The sequence below is a fragment of the Stegostoma tigrinum genome, unplaced genomic scaffold (assembly GCF_030684315.1).
Source record: "Stegostoma tigrinum isolate sSteTig4 unplaced genomic scaffold, sSteTig4.hap1 scaffold_102, whole genome shotgun sequence".
NCBI classification, from domain to species: Eukaryota; Metazoa; Chordata; class Chondrichthyes; order Orectolobiformes; family Stegostomatidae; genus Stegostoma; species Stegostoma tigrinum.
In genome coordinates, this window is record NW_026728054.1 from 1,063,430 (window position 1) to 1,091,403 (window position 27,974).

General features: G+C 45.8%; 1 protein-coding gene across 2 annotated transcripts in view; it reads left to right on the forward strand.

Annotated features, from left to right (window-relative positions):
* LOC132207572 (utrophin-like) overlaps positions 1–19,769 on the forward strand; it is a 152,660-nt gene extending 132,891 nt beyond the window's left edge. For both annotated transcript variants that reach the window (XM_059643525.1, XM_059643526.1), the window contains 4 exons: positions 9,920–10,040; positions 16,221–16,382; positions 19,053–19,112; positions 19,655–19,769. In XM_059643525.1, the coding sequence (XP_059499508.1) occupies positions 9,920–10,040; positions 16,221–16,330 (231 nt within the window). In that variant the 3' untranslated portion in view covers positions 16,331–16,382; positions 19,053–19,112; positions 19,655–19,769. The remainder of the gene's footprint in view (positions 1–9,919; positions 10,041–16,220; positions 16,383–19,052; positions 19,113–19,654) is intronic.
* The last annotated feature ends 8,205 nt before the right edge of the window (positions 19,770–27,974 follow it).

Below are 27,974 nucleotides of genomic sequence, written 5' to 3' on the forward strand. Positions count from 1 at the left end.
TTTAGACCCTTTAGGTTTTCTAGCACTTTCTCTTTTGAAATGCCTACCGTACTCAACTCTGCCCCCTGACTCTCCCTAATTGTTGGCATACTACTCATGTCTTCCACTGTGAAGACTGACGCAAAGTACTTATTGAGTTCTTCAGCTATTCCCTGATCTCCCATTACTAGCCTTCCAGCATCAATTTGGAGCGGCCCAATATCTACTTTGGCCTCTCATTTGTTTCTTGTGTATTGAATGAAGCTTTGACTATCATTTCTAATATTACTAGCTAGCCTACCTTCAAAATGATCTTCTCCTTCCTTGTTGCTCTCTTTGTTATCCTCTGTCTGTTTTAGTAGCCTTCCCAATCTTCTGATTTCCCAGTGCTCTTGGCCACTTTATAGGCTGTCTCTTTTTCTTTGATATATTTCCTGACTTCCTTTGTCAGCCATGGCTGTCTAATCCCACCCCAGATAATCTTTGTTTTCTTTGGCATGAACCTCTGTACTCTGTCCTCAGTAACACGTATAAACTCCTGCCATTGTTGGTCTACTGTCTTCCCCGCTAGGCTCTGCTTCCAGTCGATCTTCGTCAATTCCCCTCTCATGCCCCTGTAATTACCTTTATTTAACTGGAATACCATTCCATCCGATTTTGCCTTCTCTCTTTCAAACTGCAGACCGAACTCTCCCATATTATGATCACTGCCTCCTAAGTGTTCCCTCACTTTCAGATCTTTTATAAAGTCTGGCTCAGTGCATAGCACCAAGTCCAGAATAGCCTGTTCCCTTCTGGGCTCCATCACAAGCTGTTCCAAAAAGCCATCCTGCAAACATTCCATGAACTCTTTTGCTTTGGATCCACCAGCAACATTATTCACCCAATCCACCTGCATGTTGAAGTCCCCCATGATCACCGTGACCTTGCCTTTCTGACGTGCCCTATTTATTTCTTGGTGCATCTTGCGCCCCTCATCCTGATCACTGTTAGGAGGTGTGTACATAACTCCCATTATAGTTTTTTTTGCCTTTGTGGTTCCTCAATTCCACCCACATAGACTCCACATCTTCCGACCCTATGTCATTTAGTGCCGTAGATCTCATTCCATTCTTAACGAACAAGGGAACCCCACCCGCTCTGCCCACCTCCCTCTCTTTTCGATATGTTGTGAATCCTTGGATGTTTAACTGCCAGTCCTGAGCTCCCTGCAACCATGTCTCTGTGCTGCCTACCACATCATAATCATTCAAGAGGATTTGTGCTGTTAATTCATCTACTTTGTTGCGAATGCTAAGAGCATTTAGATGAAGTGTCTTAATGCAAGCTTTCTTATCAATATGAGAGAGGTTGGACATGCCAAGATGCCTTAAGTTATCCTTCCTTTTTGCTGTATTCCTAGTCTGCCTCGAGCTTAAATCCTCCTGTACACATGCTATCCTGTTGCTTATCTTTCCATTTAACTCCATACTCCCTGTCTCTTTCACTTTCCCTTCCCCCCGACTCACGAGTTTAAAGTCTGACTGACCACCCTATTCATCTTTTTTGCTGGAACACTGGTTCCAGATCGGTTCAGGTGGAGACTGTCCCGATGGTACAGATCCCCCCCGGTTCCAAAACTGATGCCAATGCCCCATGAAATGGAATCCCTCTTTCCCACACCAATTCCTTCGCCACATGTTTACTTCCCTAACTTTCTTTTCCCTTTGCCAATTGGCACGTGGCTCGGGCAGTAATCCAGAGATTATGACCCTTGAGGACCTGTACTTCAATTTCTTTCCTCGTGTTTCATAATCCCTGAGCAGGACCTCTACCCGAGCTTTGCCTATGATGTTAGTCCCAACGTGGACCACAACAACCGGATCTTCCCCCTCCTGCTCCAATATCCTTTCAACCCGGTCGGAGATGTCTCGCACCCTGGCACCGGGCAGGCAACACACCGTGAGGGACGCCCGATGCAGTTTGCACAGGATACTATCTGTCCCTCTAATTATAGAATCCCTGATAACAACTACCTGTCTTTTTGCTCCCCCCCTCTTGAATGACCTTGTGCGCCACGGTGCCATGGTCAGCTGGCTCATCCTGTCCACAGTCCTTTTCCTCAACCGTACAGGGAGCAACAATCTCATACCTGTTGCAGGTATCTGTCCAGATATATCTGAAAAGACGCTAATGTGTCTGCGTCTACCAGCTCCGCTGGCACCGCGTTCCAGGCACCCACCACCCTCTGTGTATAGAACTTTCCACGCCTATCTCCCTTAAACTTTCCTCCTCTCACTCTGAACTCATGACCCCTAGTAATTGAGTCCCCCACTCTGGGGAATAAGCTTCTTGCTATCCACCCTGTCTCTCCCCTCATGATTTTGTAGACCTCAATCAGGTACCCCCAATCTCCATCTTTCTCATGAAAATAATCCTAATCTACTCAACCTCTCTTCATAGCTAGCACCCTCCATACCAGGCAACATCCTGGTGAACCTCCGCTGCACCCTGCCCAAAGCGTCCACGTCCTTTTGGTAACGTACACAGTACTCTAAATGTGGCTGAACCAAAGTCTTATACAACAGTACATGACCTGCCAACTCTTGTACTCAGTACCCCGTCCGATGAAGGAAAGCATGCCGTATGCCTTCTTGACCACCCTCTTCACCTGGCTTGCCACCTCCAGGGAACAATGGACCTGAACACCCAGGTCTCTCTGTTCATCAATTTTCCCTAGGACTTTACCATTTACTGTATAGTTCGCCCTTGAATTAGATCTTCCAAAATGCATCACCTCACATTTGCCCGGATCGAACTCCATCTGCCATTTATCTGCCACACTCTGCAGTCTGTCTATATTCTGCTGTAATCTCTGACAGTCCCCCTCACTATCTGCTGCTCCACCAATCTTAGTGTCATCTGCAAACTTGCTGATCAGACCACCTACACCTTCCTCCAAATCATTTACGTATATCACAAACAACAGTGGTCCCAGCACAGAACCTTGTGGAACACCACTGGTCACAGGTCTCCAATTTGAGAAACTCCTTACTACCGCTACTCTCTGTCTCCTGTTGCCGAGCCCATTTTTTTTTTATCCATCGAGCGAGCACACCCTGGACCCCATGCGACTTCACTTTCTCCATCAGCCTGCCATGGGGAACCTTATCAAACACCTTCCTGAAGTCCATGTAAATGACATCTACAGCCTTTCCCTTTCAATCAACTTTGTCACGTCGTCAAAGAATTCTATTAAGTTGGTTAGACATGACCTTCCCTGCACAAAACCATGTTGCCTATCACTGATAAGCTGATTTGCTTCCAAATGGGAACAGATCCTATCCCTCAGTATCTTCTCCAGTAGCTTCCCGACCACTGACGTCAGGCTCACTGGTCAATAATTACCTGGGTTATCCTTGCTAACCTTCTTAAACAAGGCGACAACATGAGCAAGTCTCCAGTCCTCCGGGACCTCACCCGTGTCTAAGGATGCTGCAAAGATATCTGTTAAGGCCCCGGCTATTTCCTGTCTCGCTTCCCTCAATAACCTGGTATAAATCCCCACCTTAATGCCTTTTTGGAGACCCAACACTTCATCCTTCCTTGTGTCAACTTGACCTGGAGTAAGCAAACATCTATCCCTCACATCACCATCTGTCATGTCCCTCCCCTTGATGAATACCGATGCAAAGTATTTGTTAAGAATGTCAAGATAATACAATGTGAGGCTGGATGAACACAGCAGGCCAAGCAGCATCTCAGGAGCTTTTGTGCTCCTGAGATGCTGCTTGGCCTGCTATGTTCATCCAGCCTCACATTGTATTATCTTGGAATTCTCCAGCATCTGCAGTTCCCATTATCTCTGTTAAGAATGTCACCCATTTTCTCTGACTCAGTGCATAATGTTGCTTCTTTGTCCTTAAGTGGGCCAATCCTTCCTCTAGTTACCCTCTTGCTCTTTATATATGAATAAAAGGCTTTGGGATTTTCCTTAACCATGTTTGCCAGCAATATCTCATGTCTTCTCTTAGCCCTCTTCATCCCTCGTTTCAGATGCGCTCGAAATTCCCCGTGTTCTTCCAAAGATTCATCTCTCTTCAGTCGCCTGGACCTAATCTATGCTTCCTTTTTCCTCTTGGCTAGTCTCACAATTTCATCTGTCACCCATGGTTCCCTCATCTTGCCTTTTCTGTTCCTCATTTTCACAGGAACATGTCCTGCACGCTAATCAAACTCTCTTTAAAAGCCTCCCACATATCAAATGTGGATTTACCTTCAAACAGTTTCTCCCAATCTAAATTCCCCAGATGCTGCCAAATCTTGGTATAGTTGGCCTTCCCCCAGTTTAGAACTCTTCCTTTAGGACCACTGCCATCCTTGTCGATGAGTATTGTAAAACTTAGGGAATTGTGGTCGCTATTTCCAAAGTCACTCCCTGCTGTAATTTCAACCATCTGGCTGGGTTCATTCCCCAGCACCAGGTCCAGTATGGCCCCTTCCCGAGTTGGACTACATACACACTGCTCTTGAAAACCCTCCTGGACACACCTTACAAATCCTGCTCCATCTTGACCCCTAACACTAAGTGAATCCCAGTCAATGTTGGGAAAATTAAAATCTCCCATCACCACCACCCTGTTTCTCCAACACCTTTCCATTATCTGTTTACATATTTGTACCTCTATCTCACGCTCGCTGTTGGGAGGCCTGTAGTACAGCCCCAGCATTGTTACTGCATCCTTCCTATTTCTGAGTTCTACCCATATTGCCTCAATGCTTGAGCCCTCCATGGGGCCCTCCTTCAGTACAGCTGTGATATCGTCTTCGACCAGTATTGCAACTGACATTAAAAAGTAGCAGTAGATCACTGGAAAAGGAGGCTGAAGAATCAGTATGAGGAATGAAGAAATGGAAGAGGAACTGAACAGGTACTTTGTATCAGTCTTCATGGTGGAAAACACCAATCGCATACTAGAACTTTGAGAGTTAGGGGCAGTGGTGAATTTCATAGCCATAACTAAGGAAAAGGTGCTCGGGAAGCAGAAAAGTCTGAAGGTGGACCAATCACCCCTGGACCAGATGGACTGTACTGCAGAGTTCTGAAGGAGATAGCTGAGGAAATTGTTGAGGCATTAGTGGTGATCTTTCAGGAATCACTGGAGATAGGGAGGATCTCAGGGATTTGGAAAATGGCTAAAGCAACACCCCTGTTTATGAAAAGAGAGAGGCAGAAGAAGGAAAATTATAGGCCAGTTATCCTGACCTCAATCATTGGTAAGATTTTAGAGTCCATTATTAAGGATGAGATTGCAGAGACCTTGGAAGTACATGACAAAATCGGGCTGAATCAGCACAGCTTCATCGAGGGGAAGTTATACTTGACAAATCTGTTAGAATTCTTTGAGTAGAAAGTGAGCAAGTTAGACAAAAGGAAGCCAGTGAATGTGATTTGTTTGGATTTCCAGAACGCTGTTGAGAAGGTACCAAATAAGATGAGAACCCATAGTGTTTTAGCAAGGTACTGCCATCGATAGAGCATTGGCTGACTGTCAGAAGGCAGAGAGTGTAGATAAAGGGGTCTTTTACAGGATGGCAGCTGGTGACTAGTGGAGTCCTGCAGGGATCAGTGTTGGGACCACAACAGTTCACGTAATACCTTAATGATATGTACGAAGCAACTGAGACATTGTTGCTGAGTTTACAGTCGACACAGTGACAGATGGAGGGACAGATAGCAGTGAGGAAGTTGAAGAAGGACTTGCATAGGCTCGGAGACTGGGCAAAGAAGTGGCAGACAGAGACTGTGTGGGACACTGTGAGGTTATGTGCTTTGGTAGGCAAAATGGAGGCGTAGATTATTTTCTAAATGAGAACGGGCATTTGAGGTCTGAAGCACAACTGTCCCTCGTTGCCCTTGAGAAGGTAGCAGTTAGTTTCCTTCTTGAACTGCTGAAAGTACATTTGCTGTTGGTAGATACAATGTCATTAGGGAGGGAATTTTGGATTTTGACCCAGCATGTTACCAGCTGAGCCTGAACATTGTCCAGTTCACTCTGCACAAAATAACCCTTTTTACCCCTGGAATTAACATCATGAACGTTCTGAGAACTGCTGTTGTAAGCATATCCTCACTTAATAGACCAAAACTGTACACTGTGCTCCTTGAGTGGCGTCACCAATGTCTTGTGTGGAAAGATTTTCACTCCTTCCCTCCTTGAAATAAAGATTTGCACCTCACGTGCCTTCTAAAATATATGCTGTGCATAGAAGCTAAATTTTTGTGCTTCATGTACGCCTTTTGGAAATCCAAATTAACGACATCTGCTAATTTCGCTTCAACGACCCGGTTTGTTGAAGAATTAGAATTCCTTGAAGTAGAAACTCAAATGGATTCACCATATTTTTAAATTTATCCTTTTCACTTAACTTATCAAATCTGCCTGAATATGATCTAAATGGTTTGCTGCTGCCTTCTCAATAATAAATTCTAGCAATTTCCCAATGACAAACTTTAGACGAAGTAAATTCGTACTTCGCTGCATTCTGCTGGGATCTTTCCACAATCTAGAAAAGATTACAGCCAATACATCCATTTGGGCAGCACGGTGACTCAGTGGTTAGCTCTTCAGCCTCACAGCGCCAGGGCCCGGGTTCGACTCCAGCCTTGGGTAACTGTCTGTGCGGAGTTTGCACATTCTCCCTGTGTCTGCATGGGTTTGCTCCATGTGCTCCAATTTCCTCCCGCAGTCCAAAGATGTGCAGGCGAGGTGGATCGGCCATGCTGAATTGCCCATCGTGTTCAGTGGTGTTTGGGTTATAGGGGTGGGGTGGGATGCTGCAAGGGGCGATGTGGACTTGTTGGGCTGTCGGACCTGTTTCCACACTGTAGGGAACCTAATTTAATCTCATCTCTGCAGTCAACTCTTATAATCCTCCATGTTATCATCTAATTTAGTCTGAAGGGATGCCTGAGAACTAACGAAGTGAGGGAACAGGTTTTATGTCTGTATTAATTGAGGATGAATTGAGTGTGAGTTGGTTGTATAAATATGGGAGCTAGTAATTAGGGGTTGAAGTTTATGGAGTATTATTAAAAGAAATAAAGCTCTGATGGTACGATGTGGGGTTGGACTCTTTGCATACCTGGGATCCAAGTCTTTAGGTCCCAGGGAACCTGTTAACTTCATCTTCTCAGTTTTCCTCAATGTTTCCTTGAGGATTTCCTTCTCCCTTTCGCTCCCTACTTTTCGCCCATTGATATTTTTTGTATGTTTTCTACTGTGAAATCAGATGGAAAATATTGGTTCAAAGCTTGTGCCATTACCCTCATTTCCCATCATGAATTCCCCAGTCTCACCCTCTCATGAGCCATTATTCACTGTCTTTACTCTTTTCCTTTTGATACACTTGTGGAAGCCTTTACTGTATTTATATTAATGTCTCCCTCATTATTACTTTGGTCATCTTTTGTTCACATCTGAAACATTTCCAGTTCCACAATTTTCCAATCTTTCTTTCAATTTATACTATCTTTAACTTTCTTAGATAGCAACAGATGGCACCATGGTGCATTCTAGCTGTACATCCTTTCATTCTAAATTGACAATATTTTTGTTCAGAGTTATGAAATATCCCCTGAAACATCTGCCATTGTTTCTCTATGGTCTTACCTTTTAAACTATTTTCCCAGTTCAACTCTGCCTTTATACTCCTGAATTATCTTCAATGAAAGTTTAAGATATTAAACAGTTTCAGACCGAATTCTCAACCTCGTCCTTGATGTAAAATTCTACCACATCCTGATCATTCTTACCCAGAGAATCCTATACTATTGATGAGTTGTATCTCAAAACATACTATCAGGTCTAAAATATCTTAATCCCTGCTTGGTTCCAGTGGTACAGTTTTAAGACTCCAAATGCATTCTGTGAATATATGCTGAGGGGTAGATAACTGCTCTTAACATCAAGGTGCCATTCAACCAAATATGACATCAAGGAGCCGTCGCAAAGCTGCAGTCAGTAAGAATCAGGTGAAAAACCCTCTGCCGGCTGGAACCTTACCATAAAGGAAGTGGTTGTGGTTGTTGGAAGTCAGTTGCCCCAACTCCAAAGCATCACTGCGGGGGTTACGTAAATTTGTGCCCTGAGCTCAACCATCTTCAACTATTTGATCAAATGCCATCCCTCCGTCAGAAGGTCGTACGTGGGGATGTTCTCAGTTGATTGTGCAATGTTCAGCACCACTCATAGCTCCTCAGATGCTGAAGTAGTCCATATCCACGGAACATAAGTGAAGAGAAGCAAGTGGTAGTTGTGCTGTGCAACTTACGGGCAATGAACGTCACCATTAAGGAGAATCTAACCATTGCCCCATGACTTCCACTCCTTTACTGCCAATATGCTGAGGCTTATCAGGTTTCCAGAAACTGAATTGGACCAAACTTATAATTATTGTGACGACAAGAGCAGGTCAGAGGTTAAGAATTCTGCAGTGAATAATGAGCCCCCTGTCTACACAAAGCCTGTCCACCATCTATAAAGCCCAAGTCAGGAATGTAATCTCCACTGGTCAGGACTGGTGCAGCTCCGTCAACACTCAGGAAGCTTGAACCATATGGGACAAAGCAGCCTGTTGGATTGGTACCCCACCCACCACCTTCAACATCTGTTCTATCATCACTGATGTATAATTAGTGCCCCATGCAAGTTTCCCTCCAAGCCACACACACTATCCTGACTCGGAACGATATCACTGTTCATTAATAGTCATTGAGTTAAGATTCTGGAGCTTCTTTCTGAACAGCACTGCTCTAAGGACTGCAGTTATTCAAGAAGGCAGCTCACCACCACCTTCTCCAGGGTAATTGGGCTTAGCCAGCAACATCCACATCCCGTGAATAAAAAAGAATCTTCCAGACTACCTGTGCCAATTGAATTCACAGTTTATTGTAACATCTTTCTGACAAGATCCCATTACTTCTTGGTCTATAGCCTCTCTGCTATCCTGGACTGTATCTTCTGTCAGGGGATCTATGAATCTGAAACTGTCACAGCCGTGACTTCTTTCCTTTGCTGCTCCTTATCTCTACCCAAACTGATTCTATATTTTGCCTGGGAGCCAGTTAGCTCAGTTGGCTGGTTTGTAATTCAGAATGATACCAACAGCATGGGATACTACACTGTCTGAAGTTACAATGAAGGAGTCTCCTTCTCAACCTGTCTCCTCATCTGAGGTGTGGTAACCTTCAATTTAAACCACCTCCAGTTATCTCTCTCGACTGTGAGAGCAGACCTGTGGTCCCATCTGGGACTATAGTGACTTTGAATCTCCAAACCAAGATAATTTCTCACCAATGTATTGATCTCATCTTTGACACAGTACAGAAAACCAAAAAAATTAAACCCAATGAGATGAATTTTGGATCACTGGATTACATGGCAAAATTGGACAAAAAAATGCACTATCGTTAAAATAATTAGCAGTTCAACCAGAAAGGCCACTAATGTGAATCCTGGATCTGTGCATCATTTGAAATGACTTAATTGTATAGTTCTAGTATTTGGCCACAAGATGGAGAATTCTTCTCAGGTGATGTTGTAGCCAGAAGATAGAAAGATGACAGAAATGTTTGGAGAGATATGGGCCAAGCACAGGCAGGTGGAACTAGTTCAGTTTGGGATTGTGATCAGCATAGACTGGTTGGACCAAAGGATCTGTTTTCATGCTGTCTGACTCTATGAAACTGAAGCTTAATAGTCTGAAACTCACATTCAGACATATCTAACTTTATCATAAACTTACAGAAAGATAGCCGACTTTATCCCTCAGAGTTGCAGACTCTTCAATTTTACATCTTCAAAGACATTTAGCAGGGAGAGCATGGATTATCGAGTGAGTTGAGTCGATTGGTTCATTGTTAATTCTGAACTAAATTTGATTTATTTTACATTTTTAGACAACATCAGGTGAAGATGTGCGTGATTTCACCAAGGTGCTGAAAAATAAGTTCAGATCAAAGAAATACTTGGCCAAGCATCCTCGTTTGGGTTATTTCCCAGTACAAACAGTCCTAGAAGGTGAGAACCTTGAGATGTAAGTTTATTGATGTGAGATTTACTAATGTATCAATGCCCATTTGGGAGTTGACAAATATTGCAGCATTATTCATTCTGCAGCTTAGCAGGAGAGTGAGGTTGTCCATTTGCGCATATGTCAGACATACACAATACAAAAACAAGGGGGGCTTAATGATATCATTGGTCCTCTCGCCTTCAAAACAGTGTAGTTACTCAGAGAGTGCATCTGCTGAGGACTTGTTGATACTGTCACTAACGTGCAACCTTCCTTGATATCTTTCTCTGTCCTCCAGTTCTGTCTTTAAAAACGACAATCAATTCCCCGCTCCTCAAAAGAAAAGAACCTTTGGCTGAACAGAGAACAAAGAACAGTACAGGCCCTTCGGCCCACGATGTTGTGCCGACCTATGATCCCACTAAGATCAAGCTACCCTGCATACCCTTCATTTTACTGTCCTTCATGTGCCTATCCAAGAGTCGCTTAAAAGTCTCTAAATGTATCTGACTCCATTACCACTGCCAGCAGTGCATTCCACACACCCGCCACTCTCTGTGTAAAGAACTTAGCTCTGACATCTCCCCTCCTCCTTCCTCCAGTCACCTTAAAATTTCTCCCCCTCGTAATAGTTATTTCTGCTCTGGGAAAAAATCTCTGACTATCCACTCCAGCTATGCCTCTCATCATCTTGTGTACCTCAATCAAGTCACCTCTCATTCTTCTTTGCTCCAATGAAAAAAGTCCTCGCCCCCGAACCCTTTCTCCTAAGACCTGCCATCCATTCCATGCAGCATCCTGCTAACTCTCTTCTACACCCTCACTAAAGCTTCCACATCCTCCCTGTAATGAAGCAACCAGAACTGAAGGCAATATTCCAAGCGCTGCTCCATCCCCACGAACTAATGCTCGATTCCAAATCCCTTTCCTCTTGATGCTTTAAATTCATTGCTGTCTTTCGTGTAATTTCATATTTGAATTCACTGGATCAACTTGCCCCTGCATTCCTGAGACGGTCACAGCGACTTCCCCCCGGCAGTCCTGTCCCGCTCACAGTGACTTCTACCAGCAGTCCTGATCCGCCCGAAGTGACTTCTCCCCGCAGCCCTGACCCGCTCACAGGGACTGGCCCCCGCAGCCCTGACCCGCTCACAGACTGGCCCTTGCAGCCCTGACCTGCTCACAGGGACTGGCCCCCGCAGCCCTGACCCGCTCACAGGGACTGGCCCCCGCAGCCCTGACCCGCTCACAGGGACTGGCCCCCGCAGCCCTGACCCGCTCACAGGGACTGGCCCCCGCAGCCCTGACCCGCTCACAGGGACTGGCCCCCGCAGCCCTGACCCGCTCACAGGGACTGGCCCCCGCAGCCCTGACCCGCTCACAGGGACTGGCCCCCGCAGCCCTGTCCCGCTCACAGGGACTGGCCCCCGCGGCCCTGACTTGCTCACAGGGACTGGCCCCCGCAGCCCTGACCCACTCACAGTGACTGGCCCCCGCGGCCCTGACCCGCTCACAGCGTACTGCCCCCCGCAGCCGTGTCCCGCTCACAGCGTGCTGCCCCCCGCAGCCGTGTCCCGCTCACAGCGGACTGGGCCCCGCAGCCCTGTCCCGCTCACAGGGACTGGGCCCGGAAGCCCTGTCCCGCTCACAGCGTACTTCCCCCCGCAGCCGTGTCCTGCTCACAGCGTACTGCCCCCCGCAGCCGTGTCCGGCTCACAGCGTACTGCCCCCCGCAGCCGTGTCCTGCTCACCGCGTACTGCCCCCCGCAGCCATGTCCCGCTCACAGGGACAGGCCCCCGTAGCCCTGACCCGCTCACAGGGACTGGCCCCCGCAGCACTGACCCGCTCACAGGGACTGAACCCCGCAGCCGTGTCCCGCTCACAGGGACTGGACCCCGCAGCCCTGACCCGTTGAGAGGGACTGGCCCCCGCAGCCGTGTCCCGCTCACAGGGACATGCCCCCGCAGCCCAGACCCGCTCGCATCGACTTGCCCCCCGCAGTCCTCTCCTGCTCACAGCGACTTGCCCCCCGCAGTCCAGTCCCGCTCACCGCCTACTGCACCCCGCAAACCTTTCCCGCTCACTGAGACTGGGCCCCGAAGCCCTGTCCCGCTCACAGCGTACTTCCCCCCGCAGCCGTGTCCTGCTCACAGCGTACTTCCCCCCGCAGCCGTGTCCTGCTCACAGCGTACTGCCCCCCGCAGCCGTGTCCCGCTCACAGCGTACTGCCCCCCGCAGCCGTGTCCTGCTCACCGCGTACTGCCCCCCGCAGCCATGTCCCGCTCACAGGGACAGGCCCCCGTAGCCCTGACCCGCTCACAGGGACTGGCCCCCGCAGCACTGACCCGCTCACAGGGACTGAACCCCGCAGTCCTGTCCCGCTCACCGCGTACTGCCCCCCACAGCTGTGTCCCGCTCACAGATACTGCCCCCTGCAGCCGTGTCCCGCTCACAGCGGACTGGGCCCCGCAGCCCTTTCCCGCTCACAGGGACTGGCCCCCGTCGCCCTGACCCGCTCACAGCGACTTGCCCCCCGCAGTCCTGACCCGCTCACAGCGACTTGCCCCCCGCAGTCCTAACCCGCTCACAGCGACTTGCCCCCCGCAGTCCTGTCCCGCTCACCGCGTACTGCCCCCCACAGCCCTGTCCCGCTCAAAGGGACTGGGCCCCGCAGTGCTGTCCCGCTCACAGGGACTGGCCCCCGCAGCCCTGACCCGCTCACAGGGACTGGCCCCCGCAGCCCTGACCCGCTCACAGGGACTGGCCCCCGATCCCTGACCCGCTCACAGCGAATTGCCCCCTGCAGTCCTGTCGCGCTCAGTGGGACTGGCCCCCGCAGCCCTGTCCCGCTGACAGGGATTTGCCCCTGCAGCCCTGACCCACTCACTGTGACTTGCCCCCGCAGCCCTGACCTGCTCACAGCGACTTGCCCCTCCTTCCTGACCTGCTCACAGGCACTTGTCCGCTCCGTCGTAACCCGCTCACAACGACTTATCCCCTCTGTCCTGACCCGCTGACAGCGTCTTGCCTCCCATCCCTCTTAGACAGGTCACCCCTTGCTCAGAAACGGTCCCAATTATCCATGAACCAGAAACCCTCCCCCCTGTGCCAGCTCCTTAACCATGCATTCATCTCACCTATCTTTCTATGACTTAGCTCACTAAGATGTGGCACTCATGGCAACCCATAAATTATTACCCTCTCGGTCCTGCCTTTCAGCCTCTTTGCTAACTCCTTGCACATAGTCCGCAGGATGTCATCCCTCTTTCTGCCGATGTCATTGGTACCAACGTGCACCGTGGCCTCTGGCTGCTCACCCTCCCCTTTTAGAATTTGTTGCAACCACTCAGAGATGTCCTTGACCTTGCACCAGGGAAGCAACACGCAGCCCTGGTGTCTCAAATGTGGCAACAGAATCTATGCCCCCAACGAATGAGTCTCCAACCACACTCGCTCACTTGGATTTGCCTTACTCTGTCCCACAGCAGGGTGGTTTGCACTATGGACCTGGCTACTGCTGATTATATAACTGACCCAGTTTAGTTTCAGATCAGTGTTAACCTTGGTTTAGTGGATAGCCAAGCACCTCAGTAGTCTACAATACAGGAGAAATGCATTCTTAAGCTGACAGATTCTGTGACAGTCAAGGACAAGCACTGAATTGTTCTGACCTCATTTCCAACACCTGGCCCGTAGCCTTGCATGGCTTGGATTGCACTTGCACATTTAAAAAAAAATAAATGTAACGATGATGTGAGGGTAAGGACATGGAATTTTTTTGATATGGCCATATTCTCTCTTGTTGGAGCTGATTGCTGCTTAGCACTTGTATGGTGCAAATGTAACTTATCCTTTCTCAGGCCAAGCCTGATCGTTGTCCAATTCTCACTGTATTTTCTCATCGTTGACTTAATGTTGGTTCGGCCCAACAGTGTTGTACATACCCTGCCTATTCTGAAACTCTGTCACTTAATATTAAGTCTAATAAAGACAAGTATCCAATCTGCCTTCCAAACCACTTCAACGACCTGGTCCATTACATTGTGGGATCAACAGGCATACACATCAAGATCCTGAGATCCCTCTGATCATTGGTGCTTGTGAGGTCCCTATGATTCATCATGGGCTCCAAGATCTGATTGTGCTGTGTCACCTCATCCTTATCCCGTTTGTCCTAACATGAAATAATGTTCTCAAACGCTTCTCAAAAATTATTCCCAATCCTACTTTTTGTAATCATGATACAAGTGAGCATAAAACTTGGAACACGACGGCAACAGGAATGTGCCCTTTGGCCCACCATGTTGGGCCAAACATGACAACAAATGAAATAATCCCTTCTGCCTGTCCTTGATCCATAGTCCTCCATTCCTTGCATATTCGTGCACGGAACTAAAAGTCCCTTTTAAATGCTTTCATCGTATCTGCATCCACTACCACCCCGGGCAATGTATTCCACACTTTTAACATGCTCAGTGTGAAATATTTGCCCCTCACATCTCTTTTGAACTTCCCCCCTCTCAGCGTAAATGCATGCCCCCTAATAGTGGACACTTCAACTCCGGGGGAGAAGTTTTCTGACCGTTTGCTGTATTGAAATATCTCCTAATTTTATAGACTTCTATCAAGCCTGCCCTCAGCTTCTACTGCCCCAGAGAAAATGAAGAGTTTTTCCAGCTCCTCCCTCTCGTTCATACCCTCTATTCCAGTCAGCATGCTGGTAAATCTCTTCTGCACCCTGTCCAAAGCCTGCACATCCTAAGTGTAATGTGGCGGCCAGAATTGGATGCAATACTTTGTGTGGTCTCAACAAAGTCTTGTAAAGCTGCAGTGTGACATCCTGACTCTTGCACTGAGTTCCCCTATGAATAAAGGCAAGCATGCGATATGCCTTCTTGACCACCCAGCTACTTGTGTGGCTACTGTCAGGGAGTTATGGTCTAGGACCCCAAGATCCCTCTGGACATCACTGCTGTTTGGGGTTCTGCCATTAACTGTGTATCCCTTTCCTTAACACTTGGTCTCCTAAAATGTAACACCTCATGCCTGCCCAGATTAAATTCCATCGGCCATTTCTCCGCTCGTGTTTGCAATTGGTCTGTATCTTGCTGTGTCCTTTGACAACCTTCCATGCTGTCCACAAGTCCACTGGTCCTTATATCATCTGCAAACTTAGTAATCCCCAATCTACATTTGCCACCAAGTCATTTACATATATCACAAACAGCAGAAGTCACATCGATGCGGAACACCACTCATCACTGAGCTGCAGCCAGAAAAACAGCTTTCCACCACTGAGACGGCAAGAACTGTAGATGCTGGAATCAGAGTTAACCAAGTGTGGAGCTGGAGGAACGCAGCAGGTCAGGCAGCATCAGAGGAAAAGGAAAGCTGACATTGTTGATGCTGCCTGGCCTGCTGTGTTCCTCCAGCCCTATACTGTGTGATCTTTGTTAGCCTTCCACCGCGACCGTCTGCCTTATATGGGCAGGCCAAGTCACCATGGATCTCATGGATCTTAATCTTCTGGATGAGCATACCATGAGGGACCTTGTTGAAAACGTTCGTAAAATCCATGTATATGCTATCAACTGTTCTACCCGAATTGATCACCCTTGTCACCTCCTTGAAAACTTCAACTGACTTGGTAAGACATAACCTGCCCCGCATAATGCCATGCTGGCTGTCCCTTATTAGCCCATACCTTTGAGACATGAGACACTCACCAGTCTGTAGTTTCCTGGAAAGTCCCTGTTTTTCTGCTTGAACAGAGGAACGACTTTATCCACTCACCAGTCTCCGCAACCCCTCCAGTGCCTGGCAAGGATATCAGATCCTGTTGAAAGTGGTGTGTTGATGCATTTGTGTCATGATTGTGTTTTGTTTGAGCCCTAACATTGAAAGCAGTGTAAGAATGTCTTTGTGCAGCAGGCGAGGTGTGATGAGACTGAGCCTTCATACAATTGCAAGATGTTGAAAATTTGCCATTATTTATGAAAACAGTGATAAATTTCCATGATCAACATTTCTGTTACACTGCGATGATTATCCCGTGGCATGTAAAATCAGAAAGATACGATAAAATGAGACTGGGTCATATGCAGGGAGAATGTTTGCCTTTCATGTCTACAGAAGTAGTGAAATATTTCCATGAAGCTAAAAGTCACTTTTCCGTTCATTGAAGGACACAATCATCGCCTTGGAAGCTTCATCACGATACTACTTTGCATTTCTGAAGAGGGAAGAAGAAATCAACATGCAAATTCAATTCCATGGTTTTGGAAGTCCCTTTGAGAACACGATTCATTTGCGCCGGCATAATGCTCTGACCAAGAAAGAATTGAAGGTGAGTTTGTAGTTTGGAAGATCGCAGCAATTTATGCATCAACTTCTTCATCGATAATGTTCCATTGCTTTCAAACTGCATTTTCCTCTCTGCAAGATAATAACTGTTAGAACAAGCAACAGCATCGGTAGATGGTCTATGGGGAATGCAATGTTACAAAACCCGATCCATTCAACAACATATTTCAGATAAGTCAACAAAGTAAATATTCCAGCACAGGATAAAACAAGGAGGATGAGAATGAGGAGGCAATAGCTCTGATGACAAAAGAACAGAAATTTACCTTTATCCATTCGAGCAAAAAAGCAGGCACACAAAGAAATAATCATCTAAGAATGCACGTGTGCAACGGAGGCTACAGGGGGGCTAAGAATGCCGAATTGTTGTCATGCGTATTGCTGAAAGGATGATTGAAACAGAATCTGTGGTCAATTTGTTGAAATACAGATGATGCATCTCAGGATGTTGGAGGAAGAACATTTATGGACTGAGGCAAATTGTATTGCCCTTTTCAGGAGTTATTAGGTTCATAATGAATTGAAAGACTTCCTTCTGTGCTGAAAGCTTTAGTTTAGTTGCAGCTGAATCACAATTTCTGTTCCTGGTAGTATTTAGCAAACTGTTAAAAGTGAATGTCACTGCACAGAATTCCAAATATGACTCCAATCAGTAGAGAAAATATCCAAGGGGATATGTATCCTCTCATGTTGAACAGCGCACCTACAGATACAATGGAGGCACTGATGATAATCTTCCAAGAATCCTTAGATTGTGGAAAATTCTCAGAGGATTGAAAGATTGTGAACAGAACACCATTATTACAAAGATACTTGGACAAAGTAGTAAGCATGTATTGCCAATTTAGGTCAACCTGGGTAGATGTTCATGCCTGCAATGAAAGATGAAATAACAGGGTACTTAGTGTGCTATAACATCCTACAGAGTTAACATCCTTTTATAAAGGGGAAATAATACTTGACAAACTTGCTACAGTGCTTTGAGAAGGAAACAAACGTTACTGATGAAGGACCACCAGTTGATGTCGTACATTGAGATTTCAAAAAAGCATTTGATAAGGTGCAGCTCATAAGGTGTCTCAAAAGAAAAGAGCCCATGTGTTCAAGGGTAGTATGTTCGGATGGACGGAGGACTGCATCGTAAATAGAAGTAGAGACGTAGCAGCAGGATGGTAACTTACAAGTCATGTACGGCCACAGAGCGAATGCTGCGGAGGCCGAACACCTCATGTTGACTGGGTTGATTTGAGAAATGGCAGAGGGGATTGCTATGCTTATGAAAGTTGGGCAGGCAGGGACTACATTCATTGGCGTTTATAAGATTGAAAAAAATCTTATTTTTTCAACATGTAAGATTCTTAAGAGGCTTGATAGTGTATATCCGTAGAGATTACTCTCATTTGTGAAAGATTTTACGACCAGAGGCCACATTTTCAAATTGGTTGCCCATGAATTCAGGGAAGAATTACTTCTTTCAGGTTGTAGCAATTTATTGAACACTTTAGCCAAGAAGATTTTAGAGGTAATGCCATTAATCATATGCTAGGCTGTAACGGCCAGGTTAATTTTTAAATCAAGAAACAATGATCATGAGAAAAGGGTCTCGGCCTGAAACGTCAGCTTTTGTGCTCCTGAGATGCTGCTTGGCCGGCTGTGTTCATCCAGCTCCACACTTTGTTATCTTGGATTCTGAAGCATCTGCAGTTCCCATTATCTCCGATACAAATGGACAGAGATGCCAGGGTTGGCTTGTCAGTAAGAAATGAGGTCGCTCTTGTGCTTGTTTATGAATGACTTGGAGGAAAGAGGTGCATGTGCTGTGGCTAAATTTGTAGATGACTGAAAAAATATTTAGAAAGACAAGGCATGGCACAGAAACAGAGATTTACCAGGATGTTACTTGGATCGGAATGTATTAGCTATTAGGAGGGTTTGGTGGAAATGCTGTGTCATGATAAATGTAATGAGATCAACCATGATCTCACCGAATGATGGAGGAATATTCAATGGGCCAAATGACTTTTTTTGTGAGCCTTCTTGTTTGACAATGCATTCATGAAGGTGTTTTTTTTTTCTCTCTTGGATAAGATGTGAAAATGAAATGTATCCGAGATAATGGGAACTGCAGATGCTGGAGAATCCAAGACCACAAAATGTGAGGCTGGATGAACACAGCAGGCCAAGCAGCATCTCAGGAGCACAAAAGTGCTCCTGAGATGCTGCTTGGCCTGCTGTGTTCATCCAGCCTCACATTTTGTTGTCATGAAATGTATACACTTCCTTTTCATCTGGGAATAAATAATTGTTCTGAACGATTTCCATTGACTAATAGCAATCTGACAAGCTTCGCAATGTAAAGAGATTTTTAGTTTCTTTTTAATTGTAAAGGTATTCTTTGGAATTAATTTGGCATATATTATTTGCATCTCAGGAAGTATGTTCATCACTGCATCTCAAAAAGTGCTCTGGTGTATGACAGCAGCTTTTTAAAGATCACTTCAATGGTTGTGATTTTCAGTTGCCATAACACACATTAAATTACACTGTTGGCCAATCTGTCCATGATTATTTCATTATCTTATGCTTCAAACAGACAAGGAAATATTGGTGATGCAATGAAGTGTTTGACTCTCAAATATAATTGCTGTTATAGTTTCCACTTGGAAGAAAGATTCACATCAAATTGACTGGTCAAGGAAATGGGACACTGACTGTGAGTACTTTGAATGTTCGAGTTATTCCTAAAATGAAAGTTATGACCTTGATGATTTCTCTTTCATGCAGATATGAAGAGACTCTTTTAAAATATCCTCTCGATTAGTGGTTCAGGCATAAAAGTGTAATATGTATATTTATGTATATACATGTACATGCGTAATCTGATCAGAAAATGACTATAAAACACTTGTTGCATGGTGAGAATGAGTTATCCAGATGGTAAGACCTGCCAATGTTGGTGTCTGAGATATCACATTGTGGAGCTGGAGGAACACAGCAGGGCAGGCAGCATCAGAGGCTGAGGAAAGTTGGGGTTTTGGGTCAGGACCCTTCCTGAGAAATGGAGGGTGGAAGGGAGTTCAGAAACAACTAGTGTGGTGGGGGAGGAGGTGCTGGGGAAGGTAGGTGGGATGGTAATAAGTGAGTACTATCCAGATTGGAACAGATTTTCCCCAGGGGGTATTGAGTACGAATTCCAAATCACTCTCAAAATCTTAGTGACTGTTAACATTGATGTTTTTTGTCTGTGTGTTTCAGTAATTGCATGACAGTTGAATGGTTCGTTGAGAGTGAGGAACCTATGGACTCTCACACACCAAGATGGAATTTAGTTCGAAGAGTGACTTCAAAATAGTTGCTTGCTTTTAAAATCTTGACCGTTTTTGCTGTCCAGTTGAATGAATTTAGCTTCATACTGCTTCAATAGGAATTAGTGTTTAATAGGAACATATTTGTGAAACTTACAGTTCCGTAAGTTTTAGCATAAACTGGTGCAGCCTTTCGGTGCAAAAAGGCTCACCTCTCCATTAATACCGAAGGAAAATTGGAGTTTAAAAGTAAGTTCACCCGCTGTCAGGGAATGAAATGTTCATGTTGACTCAAACATAATTTTTAAAAAAGTCATATATTTGTGTAACACTGAACTCAAATTAAAATTTGGATATGCTAGTTTTACAGATGGTTGGATATTGAATTCATTTTAAATGAGGGTGAAGATCACTTTAAATCCAGCATATTTGTGAAGAAAAGAAATAGCGTGTCAAATAAAATTAACTGCATGACTCTTCATAGCCCTACATGTAGAATTACATTCTGAACTATGAGACAGTTGTGACCCCATACTACCTCAGTGCTCATGGCAAGAGTAAGACTCCTGTTTGACGTGCTGTGCACTGCATGGAATGGCGGCAACATCAGATTCATTGATGCTTGAGAATCAAAAGAATATGACGATAAGATTTAAAATCAAAATCTCATTGAACACTTCAAGGAATGTATTACAGGAAGAGGGGGAAAGCATGTATGACTAATAGAAGGTGGTGGCGCAGATCACATAGACCTGTGTGCTAAAACTTATGACAAATTTCACATTGAATGGAACAGTTTAAACAGGCTGGAGGAAGCAGACATGCCAGCCCAAACTTTTTGAATTTGAGCATTCTGTTCGTAAACATCAGCAAAATTGTGGGAAACATGTTTATTCTTTCTCTTTTATTGCACAGAACCATACGATTAGACTGTTTTGATGAGGAATTTAAAGATTATGTGTCCCATCCGTTTGACTCACAGTTTGGTACCACAGGTTGGTACGATCTTCGTTCGAGAAGGAAAAGGGATGTTCCAGATACAGAAAATCGTCAAACCATTTACTACAAAGTCCGTTTCTGGTTAGTATTAATTAATGCAGTTGACATTTTTAGCTCGACATGATTGCACAATGGAGTCAATAAGAAAATTCCATCTGATATTCCACATAAATTTTAAGTGGATGTTAAAGCAGCTCATTTCTTTTTCACGCTGTCTGCTGCTTTTAAGAATGGTTGTCTTATTGTCGAAATGTTTAGCTTTGACTCCATGGCTTCTTCCATTAGCTCACATTGAAACACATGTTTCTTCAGCCAAAAATGCACGTTTACCCGGTGTAGCTTGACTAACCTTCCCCTGTGATCGTTCCCCTGAAATCCCCTGCGGTAGCTCCCCTGAAAAACAACGATACCATTTTGGATACTATTCCGGGGGACGACTTAGCAGGGGTACGCAGTAGGGTGCAGGTCTCTGGCACAGAGTCTGTCCCTCTTGCACAGAAGGGAAGCGGGGATAGGAAGAGAGTGATAGTCATTGGGGACTCAATAGTTAGAGGCACTGATAGAAGATTTGCCGGGAACGAAAGAGACCCACGATTGGTGTGTTGCCTACCAGGTGCCAGGGTCTGTGATGTCTCGGATCGTCTCTTTCGGGTCCTGAGGGGAGAGGGTGACCAGCCCCAAGTCGTGATCCAGATAGGCACCAACGGCATGTGTAGAAAGAGGGATAGGGATGTCAGGCAGGATTTGAGGGAGCTCGGGTGGAAGCCGAGAGCGAGAACAAACAGAGTGGTCATCTCTGGTTTGTCACCCGTACCACGTGATAGCGAGGCAAAGAACAGGGAGAGATTTCAGCTGAAGACGTGGCTGCAGGGATGGTGCAGGTGGGAGGGCTTCAGGCACATGGACAATTGGGGCTCGTTCTGGGGAAGGTGGGACCTCTACAAACAGGACGGTCTCCACTTGAACCAGAGGGGCATGAATATCCTGGGTGGGAAATTGGCTAGTGCCATTCGGTTGGATTTAAACGAGCTCAGAATGGGGATGGGAAACTGAGGTGTAGCCCTAGTACACAGGAGGATGAGCATAGGGAGGACATGGTCAGGACCTCACTGTCACAGAAGTGTGCTGGCAGACAGCAAGCTGGATTGAAGTGTGACGACTTTAATGCCGGGAGTATCCGGAATAATGTAGGTGAGCTTGCAGCTTGGATAGGTACCTGGGACTTCGATGTTGTGGCCATTTCGGAGGCATGGATAGAGCAGGGTCAGGAATAGATGTTGCAGGTTCTCGGGTTTAGATCTTTCATTAAGGTCTGGGAAGGTGGTAAAAGAGGGGGAGGTGTGGCTTTGTTGGTCAAGGACAGTATAACGGCGGCTGAAAGAACCTTTGAGGACTCGTCTACTGCGGTGGTATGGGCTGAGGTTGCCCAGGAAGGTTTGTCGACTGAGTCAGTGTGGGTGGAAGTTCGGAACAGCAAGGCAGCAGTCACTTCACTGGGGGTTTTCCACAGACCCCAAATAGCAGTTGGGAGATGGAAGAACTCATTGGCCGGCAGATTGTTGAAAAGTGCAAACGTATCAGGGTTGTTGTTATGGGTGACTTCAACTTTCCCAATATAGATTGAAACCTCCTTAGTGCAGATGGTTTGGATGGAGCCGTTTTTGTCAGGTGTGTTCAGGAGGGTTTCCTGACTCAGTATGTGGACAGGCCGACGAGGCGGGAGGCCATTTTGGATTTGGTGCTCAGCGATGAGCCAGGACAGGTGTCAGATCTCGTGGTGGGAGAACACTTTGGCGACAGTGACCGCAAGAGCCTCCCATTTACCATAGCCATGGAAAGGGAAAGGAGCAGTTACCAGGGGAAGATATTTCACTGGGGTCAAGGAAACTATGATGCTATCAGACAAGAGTTGGGAAGTACAGATTGGGAGCAATTGTTCCACAGAAAGGGAGCAGCAGACATGTGGAGGCTGTTCAAGGAGCAGTTGTTGCGAGTGATGTATAAATTGTTCCTCTGAGACAGGTAAGAAGGGGTAAGATTAAGGAGCCTTGGATGACGGGTACAGAGGTGCTTCTTGTCAAAAAGAAAAGGCAGCGTACGTAAGGTGGAGGAAGTGAAGGTCTAGCACAGCTTTAGAGTATTCCAGGCCTGCTCGGAAGGAGCTCAAAAGATATTGCCTGTACAATTGTTACCTGTTACAACCTTTGCGTCCACGCTTGCTCATTCAATGGTGTCAAGATGCCAGCAGTGCATATACCTTCTCCATCCCCTAATGCCGTCAGCTCACACAAGACATAGTCCTTACTTAAAATCTTCTGATCAACCAAAGTTCATTGTAATGGACATTTTAGTTATCTGTCATGAAACGAAAACTGATTCTGACTGGCATGACCTGCAGTGCAAATGAATATAATCTGTGAAACGAGATTCCTTATGGGCTTGCAGCCGCTACAAATAATTGCTTTTCAAAGACGTTGCAGACATACATTTTTTTCTCCTATCACCTCAGATTATTTTTTTGTTTATGCATGTTGTGTGGGTTTCCAGTCAGACGCATAAACACAGGTTGATGCAGTCACTGTTACAACACGGTATTGAAGGAGAATTTGTGATCTTTGGAGTTTCATTCCAGTGTATGAAGGAGTGCACCATCAAGCCACTTCAGAGCACTACTGGCGACAAATTGTTGCAAGTTTTCAAGTGTTACCGATGGTCACATAAAATATGGCCTTTTTGTTGTTGCGCTATTCATCTTAACTGCACCTTATCTAGTATTTAGGCTTGGAAACTATTTCAATTTTTTTGATTTACTTATTCAAAATCATTTATGATTGTTGTCATGATATCTACAATATGTTATTTTGATTGGACATAGAGGATTGGATCTGTCTTAATGGAAATAATGTATGCGCTTATAAAACTCCTTCTGGGCAAGGTAGTTGCTCAGTGGTGAGAGCTGCTCATGCACTGGGGAGCCAATTGAGATTCCAGTCTTGGGTAACTATCTGTGTTGAATTGACACGTCCTCTCCGCGTCTGCGAGGGGCTTCTGCCAGGTGCTGCAGTTTCCTCCCATTGTTCAAAGATGTGCAGGTCCTTATATGTGATTTGTGAAGCATTTCTTAAATGTTTCAATCCTGCCAGCATCCAGTGCCTTGGACAAAATAACTGGAGGTGAATAAAAGATACTGTGCCTTTTGACACCATTTCCTGCTGGATTTTCATCAATCCTGCTTTATATCGGTGACAACTTCCATGACCTTTTTTGATGGTGTCTGAATTGACAGTCTAGTGCCAAATATTTGTTGTGCAGTATTTCAAGGTCTCTGTTACAGCATACCCATGAATGCCCACTTCAAAAGATACTTCCATATCATAGAGTCCCTACGGTGTGGAAACAAGCCCCTTTTGACCCAAGAAGTCCACGGCCACCCTCCAAAGAGCGTCTCACCCTGACTCATCCCCCGACCCTTTCCTCAGTAACCCTACATCTCCCATGACTAACACACCTAATCGACACATCCCTAAACACAATGGGCAAGTTTGGCATGGCCCATACACTGAGCCTGCACATCTTTGGACTGTGGGAGGAAACCAGAGCACCCAGCAGGAACCCATGCAGGCATGGGCAGAATGTACAAACTCCGCACAGAAAATCATCCAACGGTGGGATCGAACCTGGGTCCCTGGCGCTGTGAGTCAGCAGTGCTAACCACTGAGCCACCGTGCTGCCCTTGGAGTTAGAGCTTGCTTGTTCCTGGGTGGCCTCAAACTGCCAACCTCCACTTAGTGGCAAAAGTGCTGACCAACTGCACTCATCTTCACTGGTTTTTGCTTTGTATCATTGAATTCAATCCTTCAAACTCTATGATAAATATTTAAATTTCCATTGATATGTGAGGGTTGTTTTTAGTACACAGTATTGGTTTATTATGTTTCATTGGTACATAATGAATATTGTATGTATATGCAAATGGGCAAGTTGGTAACGATGCAGTCCGCAGACCTGGAGGATAATAACACTGTCCTTCAATCGCCCACGATGACCTCTGCAAATTGGTAGAAAACAAAAATTTCTATAAAATTCATCTCCCCTCCCGTCAGTCGATCAAAATTAATTCAGGATTTTGTCCAGGCCAATAACCGTAAGATTACACGAGCCTAAACAAAACTACTGGCTCATATTAGTTCAGTAAAGTGAAAGGGCAACAATAGAGGTAGTAGGAACTGCAGATGCTGGAGAATCTGAGATAAGAAGGTGTAAAGCTGGATGAACACAGCAGGCCAAGCAGTATCATCCGGCTCTGCACCTTGTTATCTCAGATTCTCCAGCGCCAATTTTCTGAAGTAGGGTCTCGTCCCGAAACATCAGCTTTCTTGCTTCTCTGATGCTGCTTGACCTGCTGTGTTCATCCAGCTCTCCACCTTGGGCAACAATAGAGTATGTTTTAAGTCACTAGATATGTTACGTGGGTTTGTCTTCCTTAGGGTGGAGTTGGTGGAACCGAAAAAGATGTCTCCCTCACAGCGTTTGTGACACAAGAATTGCATCGTTCCTTGGCGGCCTTTCAACACAAGAATATTCAGAGATTTCATGAGTGGTAAGAATGTAACTTCTTTTACTTCTCTTTATCTCACTTTTTCCAACAATTGGAAAATAGATTTTAGAAATAACGTCGAGCTGATGAAGTGTGAAAAGAAGAATAATTCCAAGCAGTGGTGGGAGTTGGTCAGTGAGGTGGGAGGAGTGGATAGGTGGGAGAGAAGGCGGACAGGTCATGGAGGCGGGGATGAGGGGAGGAACTAGCGTTTGAGACACAAGAATTGCATCTTGGGATGAGGCTGGCGGGTGGGGAGATTTTGAGGGTGGCAAAGTCCATATTAAGGCTATTGAGTTGGAAGCTCCCGAGGCGGAATAGGAGGTGCTACTCCTCCAGTTTCTGGGTGGTGTGGTTGTGACACTGGAAGAGGCCCAGGATGGACATGTCGTCCAGGGAGTGGGAGGGGGAGTTGAAGTGATGCAATGATTTGGATATGAAAATAGAAGGTGTGGTTAGTAAGTTTCCCAATGATTGAAGGTGTAGTAGCCAGCCAAGAAGGTCACCTCAGAATACAATGGGACATTGACAAGGGCCAATAAACTGAGGAGTGGCAGATTGAGTTGAGGTTAGATAAATGTGAGGTGCTACATTTTGGAAAGGCAAATCAGGGCAACACGTATACACTGAAGGTTGTGGGGAGAGTTGCTTAAGAAAGAGACACTGGAGTGCAGTTTCGTAGTTCTATCAAAGTACAGCCACCGGTAGAAAGGATATGAAGGAGACATTTGGTGTGCTCGCCTTTATCGGTCAGTGCATTGAGTATAGGAGTTGGGAGATCACTTCGCAGCGATATAGGACGTTGGTTCGGCTGCTTTTGGAATACTGCAATCGATTTTGGTCTCCTTGCGAGAGGAAGGATGTCGGCGCAACATTGAGGGCCGAAGGGCCTGTTCTGCGCTGTATTGTTGTATGTTGTAAACTTGAAAGGGTTCAGAGAAGATCTACAAGGATGTTACGAGCATCGGAGGTTGGAGGTATACCGTGGGCTTGAACAGGCAGCTATTTCTTGGAACTTTGGAGTTCAGGGCTGACCATATAGAAGTTTATACAATTACGAGGGACGTGGATAGAGCGAACAGCCAAGATCTTTTCCCCGGGTTGCTGGAAGCCAAAACTGGAGGGAATAGGTTAAAAATGAGAGAGGGAAGATTTAAAATGGACCGGATTTTTTTCATAGTGGTGCATGTATGGAATGAGCTGCCAGAGGAAGTGGTGGAGGCTTGTACGTTTAAAAGGCATGTGGATGGGTATATGAATAAGACGGGTTGAGAGGAATATGGGCCAAATGCTGGCAAATGGGACTAAATTAATTTAGGATATCTGGTCAACATAGACAAATTGTGCCAAAGGATCTGTTTCCCGACTGTACATCTCTCTGATTCTAAGTGTCTTTTTTCTTAACCACGTGGCCCATAATTAGAAAAACTTGAATCAGGATTTGGGAATGTGACAATTCTAATTGGATCTGTTTGATGAAATTAACTCTGTAGGTAATGGTGGTTGAATTATGATTTATCAAATTTGAGTTTATTGCAGCATCTTATAGAATAGAGGAAACACATGTAATCAAAATTGAAAATCAAAACTTGGTAAAATTTTGCATTGGAAATACATGACCAGCCATTGGAGGAGATTCATGACCATTGCATTCAAGTGAGAACAACAAATGCGATTCAGTGACTCAGTGAAACGGGATGCAGTGACTCAGTGAAATTGGATGCAGTGACTGTGTGAACTGGGATGCAGTGACTGAGGGTAATGGGATGCAGTGGCTTGTGGAAATGGGATGCAGCGACTTATGGAAATGGGATGCACTGACTGAGGGAAATGGGATGCAGTGTCTGAGTGAAATAGTTTGCAGTGACTGCGGGAAATGGGTTGTAGTGACTGAGGGAAATGGGATGCAGTGATTGATGGAAATGGGATGCAGTGACTGAGTGAAATGGGATGCCGTGAATGACAAAAGGAGATGCAGTGACTGTGGGAAATGGGATGCAGTGACGGAGGGAAAGGAGATTCACTGACTGTGGGAAATGGGATGCAGTGACTCTTGGTAATGGGATGCAGTGAGTGAGGGTAATGGGATGCAGTGAGTGAGGGTCATGGGATGCAGTGAGTGAGGGTAATGAGATGCAGTGACTGCAAGAAAGGAGATGCACTGACTGAGGGAAAGGAGATGCAGTGACTGAGTGAGATGGGATGCAGTGACTGAGTGGAATGGGATGCAGTGATTGAAGGAAATGGGGGCAGTGACCGATGGAAATGGGATGCAGTGACTGAGGGAAATGGGATGCAGTGGCTGATGGAAAGGAGATGTAGTGACTGAGTGAACTGGGATTCAGTGACTGAGCGAAATGGGATGCAGTGACTGAGCGAAATGGGATGCAGTGACTGAGGGAAATGGGATGCAGTGACTGAGGGTAATGGGATGCAGTGACTGATGGTAATGGGATGCAGTGACTAAGGGTAATGGGATGCAGTGACTGATGGTAATGGGATGCAGTGTCTCAGTGAAATGGGGTGCAGTGACTGATGGTAATGGGATGCAGTGTCTCAGTGAAATGGGGTGCAGTGTCTGAGTGAAATGAGCTGCTGTGACTGAGTGAAATGAGCTGCAGTGACTGAGTGAAATGGAATGCAGTGGCTGTGTGAAATGGGATGCTGTGACTGA